The sequence below is a fragment of the Octodon degus genome, unplaced genomic scaffold, assembly GCF_000260255.1.
Source record: "Octodon degus isolate 3935 unplaced genomic scaffold, OctDeg1.0 scaffold00079, whole genome shotgun sequence".
Classification (NCBI taxonomy): domain Eukaryota; kingdom Metazoa; phylum Chordata; class Mammalia; order Rodentia; family Octodontidae; genus Octodon; species Octodon degus.
The window spans coordinates 3,151,742-3,174,448 of record NW_004524655.1 but is presented as its reverse complement, the minus strand read 5'-3'; the positions used below and the strand labels follow the sequence as shown (position 1 = coordinate 3,174,448).

General features: G+C 50.9%; 1 protein-coding gene across 1 annotated transcript in view; it reads left to right on the top strand.

Annotated features, from left to right (window-relative positions):
- The window catches only part of Nos1 (nitric oxide synthase 1), a 119,138-nt gene that overhangs the window by 61,024 nt on the left and 35,407 nt on the right, over positions 1 to 22,707 (top strand). Inside the window, exons 8-18 of the mRNA XM_004636337.2 lie at positions 3,326 to 3,467; positions 5,844 to 5,983; positions 7,217 to 7,391; positions 10,049 to 10,150; positions 12,556 to 12,750; positions 13,243 to 13,328; positions 15,310 to 15,454; positions 17,421 to 17,525; positions 18,072 to 18,130; positions 19,222 to 19,323; positions 21,382 to 21,498. Coding sequence (XP_004636394.2) covers positions 3,326 to 3,467; positions 5,844 to 5,983; positions 7,217 to 7,391; positions 10,049 to 10,150; positions 12,556 to 12,750; positions 13,243 to 13,328; positions 15,310 to 15,454; positions 17,421 to 17,525; positions 18,072 to 18,130; positions 19,222 to 19,323; positions 21,382 to 21,498 — 1,368 coding nt within the window. The remainder of the gene's footprint in view (positions 1 to 3,325; positions 3,468 to 5,843; positions 5,984 to 7,216; positions 7,392 to 10,048; positions 10,151 to 12,555; positions 12,751 to 13,242; positions 13,329 to 15,309; positions 15,455 to 17,420; positions 17,526 to 18,071; positions 18,131 to 19,221; positions 19,324 to 21,381; positions 21,499 to 22,707) is intronic.

Here is a 22,707-nt window from a genome sequence, read left to right as displayed (position 1 = left end):
GAGGAGGAGGAGAGGAGGAGAGGCGGGGAGGATCGCATAACTTAAACAGCACGGTGCACTTGGGGCAGCCAGAAGGGCAGTCGTAGCTGCCTTCGGTGCCTTCCGTTGGCCTCGGCTCCCACATACAGCGAAAGCCTTCCAGCCCCGCGCACTCTGTGTGATTCCGATGTTCCTAAACAGGCTTTTGAAATATATGTGTGTGTTACACAAACAGGCTTTATCTGGTGCCCAACCGAAGACACAGCCAGGTGTCTTAATGCCGGAAGGCAAACTGTTTGACTCCTTCCGTGTTCACCTACAATATGGGGATAAGTCTTTGCTACGTTTTGTTTTGGTTTGGGGTTTTTTTGTTTGTTTGTTTTTAACACTCAGGATTGAACCCAGGTCTGGTTTACTAAGCTACATTCACAGCATCTTTTATTTGAATCTTTATTTTTATTGTGAGACAGAGTCTTGCTAAGTTGCCCAGGCTGGACTCAAACTTGCAATCCTTCCTACCTCAACCCCTCAGAGTACTGGGACTTTAAAAAGATTTTTATTTGAATTTATTTTGGTTTTTCGGGGCAAGTTCTCACTGGCTAGTTCAGGCTGGCCTCAAACTCTTGCCAACTCTCCTGCCTTAGCCTCCCAAGTGCCGTGATTACATGCAGGTGCCTCTTTGTCCAAATCACTAAGAGATTTTTAAGTACATCTTTCACATTGTGATGTCCACCTTGAGCCCTGTCTCTAAACTCATTCCTGAGCGTGACACCACAGCCCTGCGGGATTAAATACTGCATTCTCTAGCATAAAGGGTAAGACCTAAAAACTGCACTCAGAAAGACAGCCTCGTGAAGTCAGTGAGACAGAAGATGCTATCTATAGAAAGGGAATTTAAGTCAAACGTGCTGTTTGTCACCAGATAGGGTTCCAGGGAAGGGACCACAAGGGATTCCTGCAGGAACATGTGTGGCAGAAGATCTATGGGCTGTGGGTCCGAGTTAAGATGGGCTAAGACAACAAGAAACCAGGATAGCGGTTTCCCAGGGTCTGGGACTCAGACCCTGGTGGGACAGCGGCTCCAGGTGGCAGGAGTGCCTGCATGGAACGGATGACCTTGTGGCATCTCATGAAAAGTTCCCTCCTTCCTCCCTCCCTTCCTTCCTCCCTTCCTTCATCTTTACATGATGCCAAGGAGAGACGCAAAGCTGTGATTCACCTGGCTGCTCTGAAACCACACTTTCCTGACACTTGCTGCTGCTGTCTCCCTCTTATTGAAGATGCCGCCGTCTTCTCTGTTATTACCCCATCTGCAAAGAGGAAGCATTTCACCTCTCCCCCTCCTGCTTGTGTCCCTTTTCTTTCCCTCGCCTGATTGCTCTGGCTAAACTTTTGAGAACCACATTGGACAGAAGTGGTGACAGTGGACGTCTTTGTCCAGCTTCAGAGTTGAGAGGGAATCCTTTCAGGTGTTCCTCACTCAGCATGCTGCCAACTTGCACTTGTCCCATACAACTTTCCCCATTTTAAGTTGGGGTCCTTCTACACCTCTTTTCAGGAGGGTATTTTAATCATGGTGGGGTGTTGGATTTTGTCAAACACTTTTTCAACATCTATTGAGATGTTCCTGTGGATTTTTTTTTCTTTGAAGTCATGCATGTGGCATATTGCCTTAAGATACATAAATTAATGGAGAGTTAAAAGAAGAAATGACAAACTGAGAGGCAGACTTCTGGAGATGGGGACAAGTTCCATCTGGAGGAGGAGAGAGGGGTCATAGGATTGAAATTGATCAGCATATATTAAATGCATGTACTCACTGTCAAGAATAAAGCCCATCATGAACTATGAACAAGTAGTAATAAAATTACCAGAGATGGGGAAGAGAAAGAGACCCGGCCCCAACAGGGATGGAGAGGCTTTCCCACAATAGCAGCTTTAAACCTTTTCACTATAGAATCAGCCTGCCTGGTTTCTTCCATAGGAAAGTGAGCCCAGCCACCACCAGCCTACGGTTTTCTCTTAAATTTATGTGACTGTGAATGCAAGCTGATTTCTTCGTCATCAGAAGTCTGTAGACTGCGTTATGGGACAAGGGGTAGGGAGTCCAGTGAGAGTGTTATTGACCCAGGCCCTTTTGGCAGACCATTGAGTATGCTAATCACCGAGTTTTACAAAAGAGAAAATGTCTTGTTACTTGAGAGGCAGCCTCCTGTGGAGGTAGAAGAGTAGGTCTCTGCCTCCCCAAGGGTTGGGCAAGGGACATTCATGGACCTGGACCGAGGCTGGGGAAAAGGGGTTAACTAAGAGCAGGTGAGGTGGGGTAAGTGGTGTAGCTCAAAAATCAGATGACAACGAGGCAAGTCCAAAAGTTAAAAGAAGCGCTTTATTTTAGCTGGTACCCAGCGGCGGTCTCTATACAAGGTGCAAAGAGGCGCGCCGAGCATTAACAAGGATCAATATTTAAGCTTGAAAACCACAAAAATAGGGAAGGGGTGGAGAGGAGAAGTGGCAGGGTCATTAGTTCATTGGGTGGGGTGCTGAAGTCAGCAATCGTGGGGTACAGCGGGTCATTAGTTCATGGGGTGGTCCTTTGGGTGGGGGTGCTGAGTTGGCAGTCTCACAGAGTTCATAAGATAAGAGAGTTTGGGGTACAGATGTCATAAGACTTGGGTCACAGGGGTGAGGAGTTGGGAGGGGTCAGCACATACAGAACAGGAACTCGGCGAGGTTAGAAGGGCAACAAAATGGAGTCAGTTTTGACAAGGTACAACAGTAAGGTTAGAGGATTTATCCAGGTGTCAAGTGAATGCTGATGGTAGAAGAAAGACTGGAGCTGGGAATACATGGGGCGCTGAGAAAAGGATCCTTCCTGGGCGTGGTGGTGAATGCCTGTAATCTTGGCACTCCAGAGGCTGAGGCAGCGGTGTTGTCATGAGTTTGAGGCAACCTGAGCTACATAGTGCGTTCAAGGTTCCCTGAACCGCGTCATGAGCCCGGATCTACAAAAGAAGCCAAGGTGGGGGTAGGATCTGAGGGTCCCCTGGAGACCACCGGCTGCTAGAGAATTCCCTGGAAGGCTGGCTCAGGCCCACATTGCCATAAAGTCCCAGGCCTCCAATGCCTCGTCTTCCCTCTGCAGGCTGGTGCCCGCCCCCTCCACACTCACACAAACCAGGGCTCCCCGCAGAGGAGCCGCTGCAGACCCTCCCGCCGGCTGCTCGGTTGGCACAGATGCCCTCCACCCTGAGCCGCGAGCAGCTGCTGGCCTGGGCAGCGCCTCTTCCACTGCGGCCTCCCCGTGCAAGCCCTCTCTTGATTCCAAGTGTCTGTGTGTCCCCTGTAGGTCAGCCATCACCATATTCCCCCAGAGGACAGACGGCAAGCATGACTTCCGAGTCTGGAACTCCCAGCTCATCCGCTACGCCGGCTACAAGCAGCCCGACGGCTCCACCCTGGGGGACCCGGCGAATGTGGAGTTCACAGAGGTGCGCGTTTGCATGTGTCCCCCACCCCACCCCATCCGGGGTCTCAGATCTATAAACGCTTTACCTGCACACTGCTTCTCACTTCCTGTTATTCTCCCAGGGAGAGCAGCCAGCAGGGAGCTGCCAACACTTCTCCAGACCTGCGCCTGCTTTTGGCTGCCCAACTCCCACCCTCTTCTCGTTCTTTTCCCACTGGGCATTTGGTCATTATCATGCTGGGACCTTGCCCACATCTCCCAATGGAAGCTCTTGTCTGGTTTCTTTTTTGTCACTATTGCCCCATTTTATAGTTGGGTAGACTGAGTCTCACCAATGCCAAGTGAATTATTTAAGGCTCTTAAGTGAGTAAAGGAAAAGCTAGAACCACAGGAGAACTCTGTTGCCTCCCACCAGGAGGTGCCTGATGAAGCCAGGTCTGGCAACCCCTTTTCTCAGCTGGGTACTATGTCCGGCTTGTATTATCTATTCCTGGGTTCATGCGACCTTTTTGGCGGCTTGAGTTCCCCCCACACACCACCCTTGTTGTAGCTGTGTCTGTTCCTGAAAGCCACCAGGAGAGCCCATGCCACTGTCTCCTTGCCCATTCCTTCCAGGCTGTTACACTGACAGGCAGCACAGGTGAGGCATGGAGCTGCGCCCAGGGGCACACCACAGGCAGACCCAATGCCCGTGGCACCTTTCATCTGTCACTCTTCCAAGCTGCTCCTTGTGCCTTCCCAAGCCCCCTCCCACTCACCCTTCACCTCCTACAGGACGGGGCTCCCAAGCCTAGGGTTCTCTGCCCCTCCCTCACTGTCGACTTCATCTCAGGCGGCTCTTCAAAGGAAAATGTGATTATCCTGGAGAAGGGGCCCTAACCAGGGCGGCAGGCGTGGCGCCTGTGCGCGGGAGGCTCTGCCAAACCCTCTGGCCCACTTGGCCGAGTGCTGACGGTGTACTTGGCTGACCTTGCTCACAGTTAGCAGAACATGAACGCCGCAGCCTCTTGCGTGCTGGCTCCCCAGCCTTCGCTGACTGGGACATGCTCTGCTGAGGCCAGGATCCAGCGCACTCGCTGACCATGTGACTGGGCCTGAGAAACCCTCCAGTCCTGTGCTGTCCGCTGGGACAGCCCCTAGCCGCTGGGGACTCCTGAGCAATTCTGATATGGCTGGCTCAGCAGGCGTGTGGTGCCCCTGTAACTCCAGCACGCGGGGAGCCTGAGGCAGGAAGAGAGCAAGTTTGAGCCCAGCCTGGGTAAATTAGCATCTTGCCACAACCCTGCTCTGTCTCAAAATAAAACAAAAAGAGCTGGGAATGTAGCTCACTGCAAAGCCCTTGAGTTCATGCTCCTGTACAAAAGAAAAAATGTAGCTAGTTCAAATTTTAAATTCATCGTTCAATGAAAATACATACCAGGTCGCCACAACTAACAACAGAAAGACAGTGGAAAATAGCTCATAGATAATTCTTGCATTGATTACATGTTGAAATGATAATAGGGGTATAGTAGATTAATACATCAATAAATTAAGTTACTGGGTTAATAAACTACACATTAACTATACTATTAGCATACTTTCACATCAATATATCAGTAATGAATTACTGTTAAGATTTAGTGTTTTTCAAAATGTTATATGCTACACATTTGGTATATATTTGATAAATAAATGTTAAATATTAAATTGCCTAATATAGTTAGAACATATAAATAAATGTTCATATAAAGTATATTGTTGATTTTTTTTTTTCTTTTTTTGTTCTTGGGGTTCAACCCCTTGCCTTTGGGTTTGCCAGCCGGTTGTTTATGCCACTGAGCTATCTCCCTGGCCCTATTATTGAACTTCATTTTATTTTTTATTTTTACTTTTTGGTACCGGGGATCAAACTCATGACCCTGCTCTTGCCAGGCAGATGTTTATGCTGCTGAACTATCTCCACAGCCCGTCTATTGTTGAATTTTAAATTCATTCAAATAAATAGCCGGATGTGGTGGCACACATCAATAATCCCAGCACTCTGTAGGCTGAGGCAGGAAAATCTCGAGTTTAAGACCAGCCTGGATTACGTGGCAAGGACCTGTTTCGAAATAAATAAGGAAGAAACACATTAGTAAAATATTTTAATCCCTTGGTTTTTTTCTCAACGTAGCCAGTAGGGATTTTTGCTTACTTCTGCGGCTCTCCTGACCACATTGCGCACATTTTCCACCGTGAGTCACACCAGAGGCCGCACGTCTTCGTGTCTTACTGCCTCCGAGGCAGCTCTGCAGAGCAAGCCCGCTGCAGAGGAGGGGTCAGAGGCCAACTCACCCAGCACTGGTCCTCCTGCACGCCGCACGCTGTCGCCTTCGGACGGCCCGGCACGTGACTCCACCCGGCGGTCTCTCCGCAGATCTGCATCCAGCAGGGCTGGAAACCTCCAAGGGGCCGCTTCGACGTCCTGCCACTGCTGCTCCAGGCCAATGGCAACGACCCCGAGCTCTTCCAGATCCCGCCTGAGCTGGTGCTGGAAGTGCCCATCAGGCACCCCAAGTAAGAGGACCCTGCAAGGGAGGGGCCCCAGGCCCTCTTGGCCACGCCACGGGCCCCGGCTCTCTGCAGGCGGTTAGGAGGTCTTGGCCCCTGGCCTCACTTCTCGGCTGGGACACAGCAGACTCCTTCTCCTTGGCAGCCTGGCGCCTTCCGCTTTGTAAATCAGATTCCCCTCCTCCCCTTGGCGGGCACCCAATCCCCCTTGACCCAGCCCTTGCCCACCCTCGGGCCTGGAAGAGCAGAACCCCGGGGCCTTGCTGAGGCACAAACGCACGATAGAACAATCCGCTCAACACCCTGCTGACCCTGCGTGGCTGGAGCGCCCAGGGAGCCTGGCCCCGGGCCGGAGCTGTGAAGGCCGAGGCCAGCAGCACACACAGTCCTCGACCCTGGGAGGAGAGGAAAGAAATCCACAGTGAGGCGCTAGACTGAGCAAGGAAGGGGAGAGAGTTGCTAACAACTCGATGGTAGGATCAATAATAGGTGAACGAAGTAATATTTTTTTAAGTCAGTATTGTTTTCTAAAAAAATCTCTGGTGAGCTCTGTAGCAACATTTTGAATAACTACAGAATCCATCTGAAAACAGAGATCAGAATGAGAGGCCGGAAGTGAGCCACCCAGTCTAGAGCAGGGCCCTGTCTGTCTAGAGCTTTGATATTTTGCTTATCCTATGTACATCAACGACATTCATTTCTGTTTCCTTAGTTACACTCATTCAAAATATTGCATAATAGTAGTTTTGATCTTGATTATTGGGCACCATGCTAACTTTTGACTTGGCCCTTGGCTATGTCGTTGGTATGACAGAGGAAATTTCCTGGTGCTTTGAAGCAGGAGGTCACCTGGACCCAATGGTACATCCGGGAGACATTTTCAGACTAATATTTTAGCTGCGGGTTAAGTGTAGATGAGAGATGGAAACACACACAGAAGAGAAGAACCCAGGAAGGAGGAGCTGCCTCTGTGAAGGCTCTGGGTCACCACACTTTCTCGTGGACTCACTCTCAGGGTAGGAATGGTAGGCCAACAGCAGCCCTGGGCATGGTTCTGAGGCCTGGTGTTCATCTGAATTGCATGGGAAATCCGTGCTTACAATGCATATTCTGGGGCCCCAGCATTCCTCAGAATCAGGTGCAGACCTAGGCCCAGGCAGCCCCCCACATCAGCAGCCCCAGAGAAAGGATGTCCCGCCCATGGGTGTGCCCTGAGCGGGGCTGCCCGGCTCCCCCTAGGTTTGACTGGTTCAAGGACCTGGGCCTGAAGTGGTACGGCCTCCCCGCCGTGTCCAACATGCTGCTGGAGATCGGAGGCCTGGAGTTCAGTGCGTGTCCCTTCAGTGGCTGGTACATGGGCACGGAGATTGGCGTCCGCGACTACTGTGACAGCTCACGCTACAACATCCTGGAGGTAAGAGCTCTCCGTGGTGCCACAAGAGACAGGCTGGCTCACACAGGAGCCTTGCATTTGGAGACTCGAGGGGGTCAGAGCAGAATTTACAAGGTGAGAACAGTAGTTAACACCACCCAGCACGTGTAACTTGGGCCACTGCTGTTTAAGCACTTTGTATTCCGCGGAGTATAGTGTCAACCACTCCACAACCTCCACAGAGCTGCAGACCCACAGATAAAGCCGGGCACTCTGCCAGGCCAAGCTCAGGCTGGGCAGTTAAGCAATGTACTGAGAACCTGTCTCAAAATTAAAATATAAGAAGGGCTAGGGATGTAGCTCAGGGCAGAGACTCTGGGTTCAATCCCCAGTACTGCAAAAAAATTTAAGTCCACAGACGCCCAAGACCTTTATATACAAAGACATTGTATTTACACATTGCCAAAGTGCATCCTCCCAAATATTTTTTTTCTCCTGTCTACTCAAATCAAATCCGAAGTGAATGCTGTTACTTAGTTGTTACACCGTGGTTTAGGGGATAATGCGCACTCAGCAAGAAATGTCAGCGCGTGCTCAGTACACGTGCCATTTGTTATCAGATATGTTCCATCCAAGTTAGTTTGAAGCTGTAGATGTGTAGCCTAAGGATAGGCAGGGCTGAGGATCAATCATGTTGCACAGTGTGCGTGTGTGTGTGTGTGTGTGTGTGTGTGTGGCCACTGGTCTCTTTCATTCAAGATAATGTCAGCGTGATTCACCTGTTAAGGTTCCTCAGTCCTCAGAGCCTCCTGCATGACACTTTCATTTTCTCCTTGCCATAACAGTCATCCCATTTCACAGATGGAGAAACTTGAGATCTTTTGGAGGGATCAAGTGACAAAGCTCAAGGTCATGGGACATTTCTCCCCAGCTGAGCATTCTGATGTACTAGAGTCCCAGGACAGAGCTTCCTAAAGCTTGGCTTCGGTGAAAATATCAGAATTGCTGTGTTTTGCTTTGATTCAGGGTTTTGGTCTTTTGAGAAGGTCTCGCTGTGTATCCCGGGCTGACCTTGACTTTGCCATCCTTCGGCCTCAGCCTCTCAAGTGCTGGGATTACAACAGTGCCTGATGAAGCCACGTCTAGGCTTGCTGTCTTGCCAGCACGTGTCCATAGTCGGTTCCGCTGGGCAGCCACCAACCCATACTGACTTCCGGTGGGAAAGGGAAAGATATTTCGAGCAGTTTCCATAGATGGGATTCAAGTTGTATTTGGTGATTTCAAGTCTTGTATTATTTTCTGCAACTCAGTTTTCTTCTTTGCATCAAAATAACACTGTAGAAGAGCAGTAACTGCGAGACTGGCTGCACACAGCTTGCTCTTCCACACACTGGCTCGGTTCTTGCGTGAGCTGATTTGAGATGGTGGCAGTAGAGCGCTGCTTCCTGCAGATCCATCTTGGGGCCGGCCAGACCCCACAGCCTTGGCCTGCGGGATTGAACTAAGCAGTCCTCTCTCTGCTCGGCATAAATCTCCCTCTCCCTACAGCGAGACCCAAGTCCCTCCCAGTGACTAGCATTGACAGAGAAAGGGAAAAGCCAAGCTCCGATGAAGCGAGCTGCTCCTGAGTCTTCCACCCCCTGACGTCACCCCGGCCTGCATGTCCTGAGTTGTTTCTGCTCAATCCCTTTTGCCAGAGGTGTCTGCTGGGAAGGAGGCAGCTCCAGGGTCTTGGGTGGTAGGCATCCCATGGCTTCTCTTCGAAGGCCCACGGGCTCTAGAGAGCTGGAACATCTTTGAGTACTTTGCTGAGCCTCAGTTTCCCCACTTGTCAAATGGAATGCAGGAGGTGTCCCTGTAGCCTCAAAGCCCACGGCCTAAAGCAGTGGCAGCAAACCCATGGCATGCATGCCACACAGGCTGTTTGTGTCGCTTCAGAGCTCCTAAAGGTTCGCCATCGCCAGTCTAGTGTCTGAGTAATAATCAGCATCTGAGGAGGGAAAATAGAAGAAACCAAGAGAGCTTTTCCTGGAAGCAAATGACGTCACTCTTGGACCTAAATCTCTGCTTAAACCCCTTCGAGACCTTGTCACATGTAATAAAGTCCTGATAGCCCCCCCAGACCCTTCAGGGTTGTATGCCATCCAGTCCTCTCTCCACCAACGCCCCTTGCTCGCCACCCTCCAAGCACACTGACCATCTTTCTGCTTCTCAGATGGCCCACGCCAGACCCACCTCAGGGCCTTTGCACTTGCTGTTCTCTCTGCCTCCAGTGTCACCCTCCTGGCATCTGTAGGCATCGTACCACTCATCATTTACATGAGAGATCTCACCTTGTGTCCCGTCTCCAAAGGGAACTTGCTGCGGCAACCCTTGCTAGATTAGCCCAGCCCCTCATCCCTCTTCCTCCCATCCCCTTGTCTTCCTTCCTTGCTAGGAGTCAGCAGCCTCCCCCTTCCTTGAAAAAAAAAAAAAAAATACACTCAATAATTAAAGTGCCAGCAGCCACATTTCAAGGTTCCTGCTGCCTGTAGGTTCCCAGTCAAAAAGAATTCTTTTGAGAAAATTAGTGATTCAGTCAGCCTGTGAGCGGGGTGATTAGGTAGTTGAGAACTCACTAATGACACCAGCCCTGTCCCTCTCTAATGAGTGGCCCTGAGGAGGCTGGCATGTAAGCCTGCGTCTCCTTCACCTCACAGGAAGTAGCCAAGAAGATGAACCTGGACATGAGGAAGACGTCCTCGCTGTGGAAGGACCAGGCGCTGGTGGAGATCAATATCGCCGTCCTCTACAGCTTCCAGGTACCACCGGGGTGGCTTCACCAGGCCCAAGGCCAGAGGGCAGCGGAAGTGTTCTAGAGCTTTGGTGCAGAGGGTCAAGAGACCCAGCCACCAGGGATGACCTGCAGGGGGCGTCTGTCCCCCAGCATGACCGGCTTCCTGCCTGCATGTCCTCCTGTCCTGGGTCTGGCTGGGGACCATTTGGTGAAAGGTAAATATGTGATGATAAATAAGATCCCTAGCCTCTTCCTTCACCCTGATGGAGAGGTGATGGGGGAAGGAACACTGTGACTTGTTGCTTTTGATTCTTTAGAACGAGATGACATGTGTCATCTGCCTCTTGTCATCTCAGGGATCAGATTCAAACTGTCATATAACAGAAATGAGTACTCCCCCTCATTATAGGAGCCATAGAAGCCCCTGATAAGTGGCATTATAATAGGATTGCCAGAACAGCCATCATTTAAACCCATGATGCTTTTGAGAGCATCATTAATTATGCTAGGACAACAGGCATCAAGCAGGACTCTTTGGGTTTTGCAAAACAGGGCCATACAGAGCAGAGATGAGTTTCATAGACAGCAAGGGAGAGGGTCCCATATGGGCAGGTAGGACCATGGGTGTCAGGCACACGCAGACAGTAGGATAAGCAAGTCTCAAGCAAACCAGGAATGGATAGCGGGAGAAACCACATGTCCCTGTCTTTCCTGCTTTCCTTGTCACTGAGTACAACACCGGACTCCTACGACTTAAAGGGGAAAAGGTTTATTTTGATGCAGTTTGTCGAGTTTTTAGTGTGTAGTTTGCTGGCTCCAACACAGGACAGTATGGCAGACGGGCATGGTGGAGGAGAGTTGCTCAAGGCATGGCTCACAGGAAGCAGAGAGGAGAGGCTAGGGACCCTCCAGGCCACGCCCCCAGCAGAAGAGGGACTCGCCTCTTCCAACCAGACCCCAGCTCCTAACAAAAACCCAATTGCAAGTTCCCATAATCCAATCGCCTTCCAAAAGCCCCACCCATGGGTGCATGAGAGCTTGGGGGACATCTAGCTCTAAACCATAACAGTCCCCATATCAGGAGTTGGGAGAGAAGTAGGTACACTGATGGATTTCACAGAAATGACACAAGTTCAGTCAGGCCAAGGGGAAAAGAAAACACCTCCCCCTGAGCTTTAAGGAGCTTTTGAAATGGCTTGGCTCTCTGTGGACCAGAATGAAGACTGGTGAGTCAGAGACAGCAAGGTTGGACAAGAGATGAGTGATTTAAAAAGAATGTAACCCAGGCACTCTGGGAGGCTGAGGCAGGAGGATCACAAGTTTGAGTCCAGCCTGGGAAGAATGAAAATGGCTTGGGGATGAGACTCGGAATGAAGGCCCTGGTTCAATCCTAGCACCAAACAAAGAAAAAGGGAAAGAGAGGAGAGTGAAGACAGTGAGGTATGTAAGCAGAGGGTAAGGTTTGGGAGGAGCAATGTGTGAATGCAAAGGCCACCAACCATAGCACGCCCCACACACCCCATCCTCCATGTCCGCCGCGTTTTACTGGTTTTCTTTTTAATCCGCTCATCTTTATGTCTTAAAACTTTGTATACTACAAGGGTTTGATATCACCATTATGAATGAAGAACTCCTATCGATACCCTTAAATGAGAGGCAATTGCAACACTAAATCAATAGCTAAGAAAAACAGGAGAAAGTTGTTTGAGGGCTGGCCAAATAGCTCAGTGGATTAAAGCACCTGCAAGCAGATGCAGGGGCCAAGGGTTTGATCCCTGGGCCTGCTGTGGTGGCACGCACCTGTAATCCCAAAAGCCCCACCCATGGGTGCATGAGAGTTTAGGGGGACATCTAGCTCTAAACTATAACAGTCCCCATATCAGGAAGTGGGAGAGAAGTAGGTACACTGATGGCCTCTATGGCTCCTATAATGAGGGGGAGTACTCATTTCTGTCACATGACAGTTTGAATCTGATCCCTGAGATGACAAGAGGCAGACGACACAGATCATCTCGTTCTAAACTTGGAAGGCTGTAAACAGGCAGATCACTAGGAGTCCGATCTAGTAGTGAGACCCTGAACACCCTGTAGACCCTTCCCTAAATACAAAAAAAAAAAAAGAAAAAGAAAGAAAGAGAGAGAGAGTTGTTTGAGTCGAGCTCATTACCCTCTGAGGTTCCTCCCTATTATTGAAAAAGTGGGGGGCAGGGAAGGAAGGAAGATGGTGAGATTGGTGAGAAAGGTATCAGAGATGCGTTGGCACAGGCGGAGGTCTGTCATGGAGAGAGTCGCAAAGACTGAGAGGGAAGCGTGAAGGGTTCCCTGTCCTCACACTGCCTGAGTCATCTCTTGCAGCCCCCCTAGAGAGGGGAGTCCTGCGATACCCCACTTCTCTGACCCCCCCACTCATCGTCCCCTCTTCTCTCACAGAGTGACAAAGTGACCATCGTCGACCACCACTCTGCCACCGAGTCCTTCATCAAGCACATGGAGAACGAGTACCGCTGTCGCGGTGGCTGCCCAGCCGACTGGGTGTGGATTGTGCCCCCCATGTCGGGCAGCATCACCCCTGTCTTCCACCAGGAGATGCTCAACTACCGGCTCACGCCCTGCTTCGAGTACCAGGTGTGCGGCCCCGCCTCCTCCTACCAGGTCTTCCACCTCGGGCGGAAGGACGCACGGGGGCCCATTTGCCTCCATGGCCTGTGGCTCTTCTGGCACACAGCCCAGGTCTAGCTGCAGAAGCAGCGCACACAAAACAAGAGCAAGAAGAGAGTCTAGGGCTGGACATGATGTGTGTGCCTGTTATCCCAGCACTCGGGGAGGCTGGGGCAGGACTGCAAATTTAAGCCCAGCCTAGGGACCCTGTCTCAAAATAAAAAAGGCTGGGGGTGCAGCTCGGTGCAAAAGCCCTGGGTCCAATCTGCAGAGCCACAGAAGAAGGGAGGATGTTCGTTTGACAAGGACCAAAGGCTGAGCAGAAGGCTGGGCAGCTGATGTGAGAAGGTTCCCCCGGCTGCCATGTCTGAGGCTTGGGCAGTCAGGGAGGCCTGGGCATCTCTCAGGGGAGCCACATTCCCTTGCGGCAGAGAGCAGACCCCATTCTTCTCTTCGCAGCCCGATCCTTGGAATACCCACGTCTGGAAGGGCACCAATGGGACCCCCACCAAGCGACGCGCCATCGGCTTCAAGAAGCTGGCAGAGTGAGTGTTCTGGGGGGACTGGGGATGCCCACAAATTCAGAGAGCCTCAGCAAAGGAAGCCAGGCATATGCTGTACCCTCTGACCTCTTGATGACAGCCCCACTTGCTGCCTTTGCCGGAGTGGGGATGAGCATGTTGCTGTGACTTTTCTCCCTGTTACCTCCAGGCCCCAGGTTCCTAAAGGCTTGTCCTGAAGGCAGCAGTATGTTGGGGAACCAGCTCTCGGGGTTACAGTCCCAGGGCTGCTTGCTTTGTAATGCATGCCAATGTCCATGGTGTAAGCAGCCCCACCGACCAATTTCAACAGGAAGTCATGAGGTGGGAGTTAGAAAGAGCTGGAAACACACACACACACACACACACACACACACACACACACTGCCTAGAGAGCACTCAAGTCTCTTCGCACTCACTCGCTGACGGATCTACACGTTCACTCATCCAGCCAGTGAACAAGTACCAAGTGCTCTCTCTGTGCTGGACACCGTGCTAGGCTCCAGGGATGTCGCACTGAGCCGGACAAACACAATCTCTGCTCGCACAAGCTCACAACCGTCGGCTGTCAGAGGTAACCTTTGCAGCTGCGGTAGACACACTGCGAGGTCACTGGTGCCCTCAACCACACTCTCCCGAGGTCGGGTCATCAGGGAGGGCGACCCTGAGGTGCTGACCACTGACCTGAACGTGAGGTGATAAGGTCTGGCTGAGCAGAGAACGCCGTGGCTGGAGACCACGGAGGGGTAACAGCATTCTCTGTGGCCTCTTGAGCCCACTGACACGTGGGTGCCGTAGACCCTGGAGGTGAGAGCCTGGCAGGCCTCGCAGGGCCTGGCCCCGGCAACGCGACCCCTAGGACCTCTCTGCACCCATAATGATCGCATCAGCAGCATGCTTTCCGAAACGGAAGATCCTGAATATTCTCAGCAAAAACTACCTCTGGCTTTCGTTCACTTCCTGTCTCCAGGAAAAGCAGGGAGGATCCATCTAAAACATTAATTGCACTATTAAGTCGGGGGCGTGGGGGTGGAGGGGGAACAATGGAGTTAATTATAGATGCGGATTTATGCTCGGATCCTTCCAAGGAGCCTCCTGGCACCTTTTATCCTATTCAGCTTCCCCTTCGCTGAGAGTCGCCCTGCCACGTGGGTGGTTTGCCTAATTCTCAAAAATGATAAATTTACCACCAATAAGCCCCAGGTGGGAGATAACTAGCAATTTGTCTACACAAAGAAATTCCTAGTAAGGATAGGAAGGACGGCCCGGGAGTCAAGCCCAGGTATTCCTGAGGCTGCAATAGCTGCCGGCAGAGGAGAAAGAACATTTGAGCTTCTCTGTTTAGCTGGCAAGAGGCAACACTTGACATTTAAACTGCTCAGGGTTTGGGTAGTAGCGTCTTTTTAAAGTCCTAATTTCTTGTACTAGATGTATTCTGAGTGTCTGTTAAGTGCCAAGGTCTGTGCAAAACCCCGGATGTGGGGCCATTCCTTTGAGGATCTATAAATCTCCTAAATCCTGCTCCCTGGATGCGTAGTGTCGTCCTTTCGATTGTGCTCTCAGCCGCGCGCACGCGCGCGCACACACGCGCACGCATGCGCACAGTCGCCCTGTGACGGCTGCTTGTCCCCGGCTCTAATCGCTGTCCCTTAGCGCCTGTAACCATGCCTGGCACAGTGGGTACACACGCATCGAACATTTCATGAATGCATGCTCGCCTTCGCGACAGCGCTTGGTAAAGCAAGTTCTCAAGCGATCAGACAACAAACTAACAAAACCAGGCCGTTAATTTTAACTCAGGGATAACTGCCCTCAGGGGTCCAATAAGGGACTCGGTACAGGGCCCAAACTCAGGAGCTACGAGCGTCTCCGAGGAGCGAATTCTTTGTCATCCAAGTTCGTGAGCCTCGGTGCTGGCCCAGCAGTTCCAGCCTGGTGTCTTCTCAGCCTTGTGTTTCCCATTTCTTTGCTCCTCCCCTCCCCGCAGAGCTGTCAAGTTCTCGGCCAAGCTGATGGGGCAGGCCATGGCCAAGAGGGTCAAAGCCACCATCCTCTATGCCACCGAGACGGGAAAGTCGCAAGCCTATGCCAAGACTTTGTGCGAGATCTTCAAACACGCCTTTGATGCCAAGGTGAGCAGGGGCGGAGCCAGGTCCCCGGGCCTCTGTGGCAGACGAAGTTGGGAAGAGGAGAGAGCGGAGCTGACACTCTTTGACAATAGATAAAAGCGCACCGAGACTACGCACGTGCTTGCACATGTTGGGTAACTGTAATACCCTCCCCTGCAACCCTCCAGGAGTCCAGGAACCATCAAACAAAGCTCCTGTCTCTAGAGAAAGATGTCAGTAGCATAGGACCCCCAGACCATCCTGGGGTCAGATTGGGAAACTCTACACCAAATACAGCTCCAGGGTTTTTCATTGCTGCAGGACTTCTCAGAGCCTTTAACGTATAAACACGTATTATAATCTCCAACCGAGAAAAGGATAGACCAGGAGTGTTTCCCACACACATCTGACATGGACTACTCATTACCACAGAGCACTGAACCTCCTTAGCCCTTAAGTTCAGAAATGTTGTGCATTTGACACTAAGACATAGGGTAACTGTTGTAACTCAAAAATCAGATGACAACGAGGCAAGTCCAAAAGTTAAAAGAAGCCCTTTACTTTAGCTGGTACCCAGCGGCGGTCTCTATGCAAGGTGCAAAGAGGCACGCCAAGCATTAACAAGGATCAGTATTTAAGCCTGAAAACTGCAGAAACAGGGGACGGGTGGAGAAGAAGTGGCAGGGTCATTAGTTCATGGGGTGGTCCTGTTGGGTGAAGGTGCTGAGTTGGCAGTCATACAGAGTTCATTGAGATAAGGTTTGGGGAGCAGATATCGTAAGACTTGAGTCATAGGGGTGAGGAATTGAGAGGAATTTGAGTTGGCGATCAAGGGGTGAGGAATTGGGAGGAATTTGAGTTGGCAGTCAAGGGGTGAGGAGTTGGGAGGGATCGGCGCATACAGAACAGGAACTTGGTGAGGTTAGAAGGGCAACAAAATGGAGTTGATTTTGACGGGGTACAACAGTAACCATCTTTCCCCCAGACAAGTGTCTCAGACTTGTTTGGCCAGGGGGTTCCACTGTGATGGAGGCAAATGGATCCCAGCCTGAAGGGACCCAGAAGAACCCAGTATTAGTGGGTTATAAGAAGCCCTGGGGGGGTTCAATCCCCAGGCCTGCCATGCCAGCCCGGCCCCCAGGGCACACTGAGACAGCATTTGAGACTGGGTGTGGTAGCCTGCTCCTGTAATCCCAGCTCTTGGGAGGTTGTAAACAGGCGGATCATTACAAGTCTGAGCTAGTAATGAGACCCTGAACACCTTGTAGACCCTTCCCTAAAATACAAAAATAAATAAAAAGAAGCCCCAGGGCCCCCTTCAAGATCTCTCTCCTGGGTGGGTGAGATAGCTCAGGGGTCTAAAGTACCTACTTAGGCAAGCTTAGGCAAGTACAGGGACCGCAGTTCAATCCCCAGCACCACATGCTGTGCCAGTCCCAGGGCAGGCTAAGCTGGCCACCAAAAAAAAGAAAAGAAAAATCTCTCCCCTGGCGGCCAACCATTGGACAGTGGCCCAAACTCCTACAATCCCTGAGGCCACAGTACCCATCAGAAGAATCCTGTGCTATCTGGTAGCTTTTATTTTTATTTTATTTTATTTTTTATGTATTTGGTACAGGGTCTCACTATGTAGATCGGACTCATAGTGATTCTCCTGTTTTCAGCCTCCCAAATGCTGGGATTACAGGCATGTGCCGCCACACCCAGTCTCAATCACTGTCTCAGTGCATCCCGGGGTTGGGGCCAGCACTGCATGGGGATTGAACCCTGGCCACTGCGCTCTGCTTAAGCAGGTGCTTTAGTCCTCTGAGCTATCTGGCCGGCCCTACCTGGTAGCTTTTAGCTCTACCCACTGGAGCCCTTCGAAATGCCTGGTTCCTCTTTCAAAGGTGATGTCTCAGAACAACTCCTTTTATGACTTTCTCTCCTCTCTTCCCCTCGCTGCTTCTGTTCTCCCCTCCCCCAACCCCTGCCTCCACGGCGCCGCTAGGTGATGTCTATGGAGGAGTACGACATCGTGCACCTGGAGCATGAAACTCTGGTTCTGGTGGTGACCAGCACCTTTGGCAACGGGGACCCCCCTGAGAATGGGGAGGTGAGATGAAGTTTTCCTTGATCTAACGCATGCCTCTGGCGGCCAGAAGGAGAGTGCTCACCGCAGGACCAGCCCCTGCACCTCTGGGCGGAAGCTGAGCCTCCCGTAACCTCAAAGCCAGGGACTTCCACTTGATCCAAGTTCTGCAAAGCCTGGACCAATTGCAAGTCCTCGGTCTGTTGGTGTCCACTGGCTAAAGCTAGGGAAAACGATCACCTCGCTGGGCAAAGAGTTTGGAATGGATGCTCCAGTCAGGGTGTCCCCTGTTCCAGACATGGGGACAATAATTTCTAGAGAGAAGGCCAAAGAGGAGAGTTGTGCCCCGGGAGAGGGCGTCCCCACCTGTAGTCCCTTCTTCAGCTGGCCTTGTGCTGCACCTACAGCTTTACCATCACTGTCCACCTGAGCGTTTGACCATCTCTCACATCTGGCTCCTGGCATTAGACTCCTCTTTTACCAGCTGGGACCCCAGACCTGATATGCAATTCCATTCCAGGCTTACTAACACACACGCCTCACATTGTGCTTGTCTGTTCTGACCTCCAGAAATTCGGCTGTGCTTTGATGGAAATGAGGCACCCCAACTCTATGCAGGAGGAAAGGAAGTAAGTGAACGACCCCTCAATGTTATATGCCCCCCAACCCAGGGGCGGTAACTGGTCATTAACCTTTGGAGCCTGAGGGTCACACCAGAGTTCTGGGTCATGATAGCTGGACACCAATGGGAGGGATCTGGGGTCCGCTGGGGCTGCTACTTTGTGTAACTGAAGTCACCTCTTAGCTCTGTGCCTCAGTTTCTCTTTCTGTTGAGAAGAGGTTCAAATACCCTGTGTAACTTTCTGCTTGGTAAGAATTGAATCCGGAAGTGAATGGAGGGTTTGGGGAAAGTCCCACACACCATGAAGGTATCAGGGCTTCCTTTGGAAACCCGCATGGAGATTGGGGATAGCTGCCTGGTTCCTCAGGCCTTGTGTGTCCAGGGCTCATGGCAGACTTGCAGCCAGTGTGGACCTCGGCCTCAAAGCCTAGCTCAGATAGCCTCGAAAGAGCCCTGCGGAGGTTCACAGAGAAATCACCACTCATATGGGGCTGGAGAAAGGCAGTTCCCAGCGGGAAAGTACTCGTAACCAAGGTTACCTTGGAAACAGCCCTGCATTTTCCAAGACTGTAGGACCCAGGGCAGCATGCACGGAGCCACCGTTCCCTGAGGCCAGCTTGGCATTTCTTCTGGCCTGGAGCATGCCTCTGAGGCCTAAGAAGAGTATCGAGCCAGGCGCGGTGGCGCATACCTTTAATACCAGCTGCTTTAGAGGCTGAGGCAGGAGGATTGCAAGTTCGAGGCCAGCCCGGGCAACTTAGCATGACCCTGTGTCAAAATAAAATTGATCTAAAAGGGCTGGGGGTAACAGTGGGAGAGCACCCCGAGTTCCATCACCATTGCCTGCCCCCAAAAAGTGTCTCATCCCAGAGCCAGCAGGTGTTAAAGACCGTGTTGTGCCGAAAGTCACTCCTGATGCTCCCTATGCTGAGCATTTTGCCAGACCTGCTCCTTGGCTTCTCAGGGAGTGCATCCAGCTCCAGCAGCGTAGCACCCACCTCTGTGCCTGTCCCTCCCAGCCATCCTGGGGGCCTCCCAGCAGGCCCCGCTCACCCCTCCTTCAGGGAGAGAGAGGGCACCAACCATTCTCCCCTCTAGGTACCCGGAACCCTTGCGTTTCTTTCCCCGTAAAGGGCCTTCCCTCCCCCGTGGTGACACTGAAGCCCACGGTCTGGCTGCAGCCCGTGACAGCCAGCACAGGTAGAGTGTGCGTGCACGCATGTGCATAGGTGTGCAAGTGTGGGTGTGCATGTGTGTGCGCATGCGTGTATATGTATGTATGCATGTGTATGCACGCACGTGTGCGTGTGTGTGTGTGTGTGTATGCACCTGTGTGCATGCATGCCCCATACTTGAGCAGCCCTGGCTGCATCCAAGTCTCAGAGAGACCTGTGTCCTAAACCACAAACTCACTCAGTGACCTTGAGCAGATCTGTTGACCTCTGAGACCCCGGTCTTCCTTCTCTGCTGAGTGGGGAGACATGTCTCTTCCCTGCCCACCCTGGGGGCTGTTGCCAAGGATGGAGGGGTAGTCACAGCAGGGGAAGCATTTGGAGAAACCTCCAGCTTCTTCTAAATACACGTGCTGGTATTTTTACCCCACAACCGTCAACCCTGCCTCCCACACTAACTGCACAGCCACCCCCTGATATGTTGCATGACTTATTTGGAAAAGTGACTCAATGTGAGGCTATTTTGGGGCAGAAAATACACTTCCATATATTTAGAACCTTCTTGATGCTGGAGCAAAACGTTGAAGAACGTCCAGCTTAGACACCCTGTTGCCAGAATACATTTCTTTCTTTCTTTCTTTTTTTTCCTTTTTTAAAAAGATATGCAGATTTGTGTGTATGCAGATATGCAGATTTGGGTTTTTTGTCTTGAGTTTGAGGATTTAGATTGTTTTGCTTGTTTATTTATTGGGTGTGGAGGGTTTTGCTGTGGCATTGTTTTTTTGTGGTTTTTTGGTTTGGTTTGGAGTTGGGTTTGTTTGTTTTTGCTTGCTTTGGTTTGGGTTTGCCTTGTCTGAAAATAAAATGTACCACTTGTAGAGGGAAACTGGAGCTTTTAAGGGGTTTGTTGGTTGGTTGGTTGGTTGGTTGGTTGGTTGGTTGTGGTTTTTTTTTAATCTTCAAAAGGTTTCTGTGACTCTCATGCTGGGTTTGAGTCCCAAGATATCTTCCTTCCCCTCGAAAACAGTTCAGTAAAGTGCAGCGTCCCTTATGCGAGTATCAGGCTGAGCTCTTCCTGTCTCCCTGCACTGTGCCCAGTGGCCAGCCTTGGGGTGTCCAAGGGCCGCAGTCCACAGGAGGACAGAGCTGACTGGCGCAGACTGGCCCAGTCCTTGTGAGCCTCGCGCAGCAGAGTCACTGCTCCGCACAGCGCCCCAAGCCACCGGCCACCAGTGAGCGCCCAGGGTGGCTTGTGCAAGTGAGAACAGCACTCTTACTGTCTTTAATTCTGCTTAGTTTAAGTTTAAAAACCCACACGTGGCCAGTGGCCACCATATTAGAAAGCAGAAGTCTAGTTCCTAGTCCCTTCAGGTGAGTTCCAGGGACTGGCAAATTGGTCTCTCTTGCAAGCTGGTTAGAAATAGTGATTTTTTTCAGGCCTTGCCTCAAACCTCACTGGAATCTGTGTTTTTAATTTTTTTAAATCATTTATTTATTTATTTATTTATTTATTTGGTACAGAGTCTCCCTACGCAGCTCAGACTCGTAGTGATCCTCCTGTCTCAGCCTCCTTAGCCCTGGGATTACAGGCATGGGCCACCACACCTGGTTTCAGTGGCAGTACCAGGGATCAAACCTGAGTCCTTGCACTTGCCAGGCAGGCACTTAGACCACCAAGCTATCTCCCCAGCCCTAAATCTGTGTTTTAGTAAGAGTTCAGGATGATTCTTGCACATTGCAATTTGGGAAGGACAGTCTCATGGTAAGGGGCTGGTGCATTTGATCCCTGAATTCTTAGTGATGGAACCATTTTAATGATATGGGTCTGAAGCTTCCTAAGCCAGGTGTGACCTGACTGCCGTTTAAGCAGAGGCCGAGTCCAGTGCAGAAGAGCAGTTACCGTTGTGCTGGGCATGGGGAAAGTGATGTGCTCTTAGGAGGCCTCCGGGGTGGTATGATCCGACTGTGCGTACATGCAGAGGTACTAGAATCAGAGCCAGTAACTTGAAGATCAAAGGAGGTGCCAGCCCCAGCAGGGAGGGCAGGACTCCACATGGAGCTCATAGGGCCCTGTTTATTTTGGCAGGAGCTACAAAGTCCGGTTCAACAGCGTCTCCTCCTACTCTGATTCCCGCAAATCCTCGGGCGATGGGCCTGACCTCAGAGACAACTTTGAGAGTGCTGGACCCCTGGCCAATGTGAGGTAAGCAGAGGGGTTAGGGGACACAGGGAAGGCCAAGGCTTCTGGGCAGAAATGGAGGCCAAGGCTCTCCATTGTGCCTCTTTCCCTCTCCTTCATCTCACATAATATCAGCTGCACCCTGGGCACCCAGGACCCCACCCAAGGAAACACACTGCTTTTTGACAGCTGTCCCTGTCATCCCCTCTGAGCGCCCCACCTCCAGGGCTCACCCCAGCATCTTTGCCAAAGGTGATTGACCCCAGATATGAATGGTCCCGGACCTGCCCTTCCCAGTGGACACTGATGTGCATTTTTGAGTTACCCAGCCATGACCCTGGGTCTTCAATCTTGGATGCATGTCAGAATCACCTGGGGACATCAGCGACATCCACATTGACCTCCAAGCCCTGCCTCATAGACTCAGGCGTAGCTGCTCTAGAACTGGGCTAAAGCACAGACCTTTGTCTTTAAATCTCTCCTCTTGATTCTAACCTATAGTCAAATTTAAAAATTGTCACTTAGGGGCTGGTGAGATGGCTCAGTGGTCTAAAGCACCTACTTAGAACAAGCTAAACTAAGCAAAACACAGGGACTGCGGTTCAATCCCCCAGCACCACATGCCAGCCAGCCCCGCCTCCTGGTGGGCTGAGCTGGCCACACACACACTAAATAAATAAATAAATAAATAAATATTTTTTTAAATAAATAAATAAATAAATAAATAAAAATTGTCACTTAACTCCATGCTCCCACAAACGTCGGCACGTACCATGAGATGACTTTAGGGGACACGTGGACAAATCCGTATTCCATGTTTCAACAACCACATATTCCAGCCAGTGAGCATTTGGAAAGACAAACACTGGTATGGCCAACTCCAGTCTCAGGGATGTTGGTCAAAATGAGACAAATGTGGTCAGCTGTGTAGGCAGAACATTCCAGCCCAGCCACAAATTTCCCCAGCCTTCACGAGCCCAGACCTTCTCAGCAGCTGCTGAGGGCAGAGCTTAGTAGATGCTACAGGCCATGGGGTCCCTAGCTATTGAAGGATCCCATCCATCAGTACATCTTTTTTTTTGTTTTGTTTTGTTTTGTTTTGTTTTTAGTACATCTTTTAAGTAGACTTTATTTTTTTTTTTAGTTTCAATTTTTTTTATTTATTTTTTTTTATTGTTCAACAAATAATACACTGCATATGTTCTTCTTAGTGGTTAATTGCTGTACAAGATG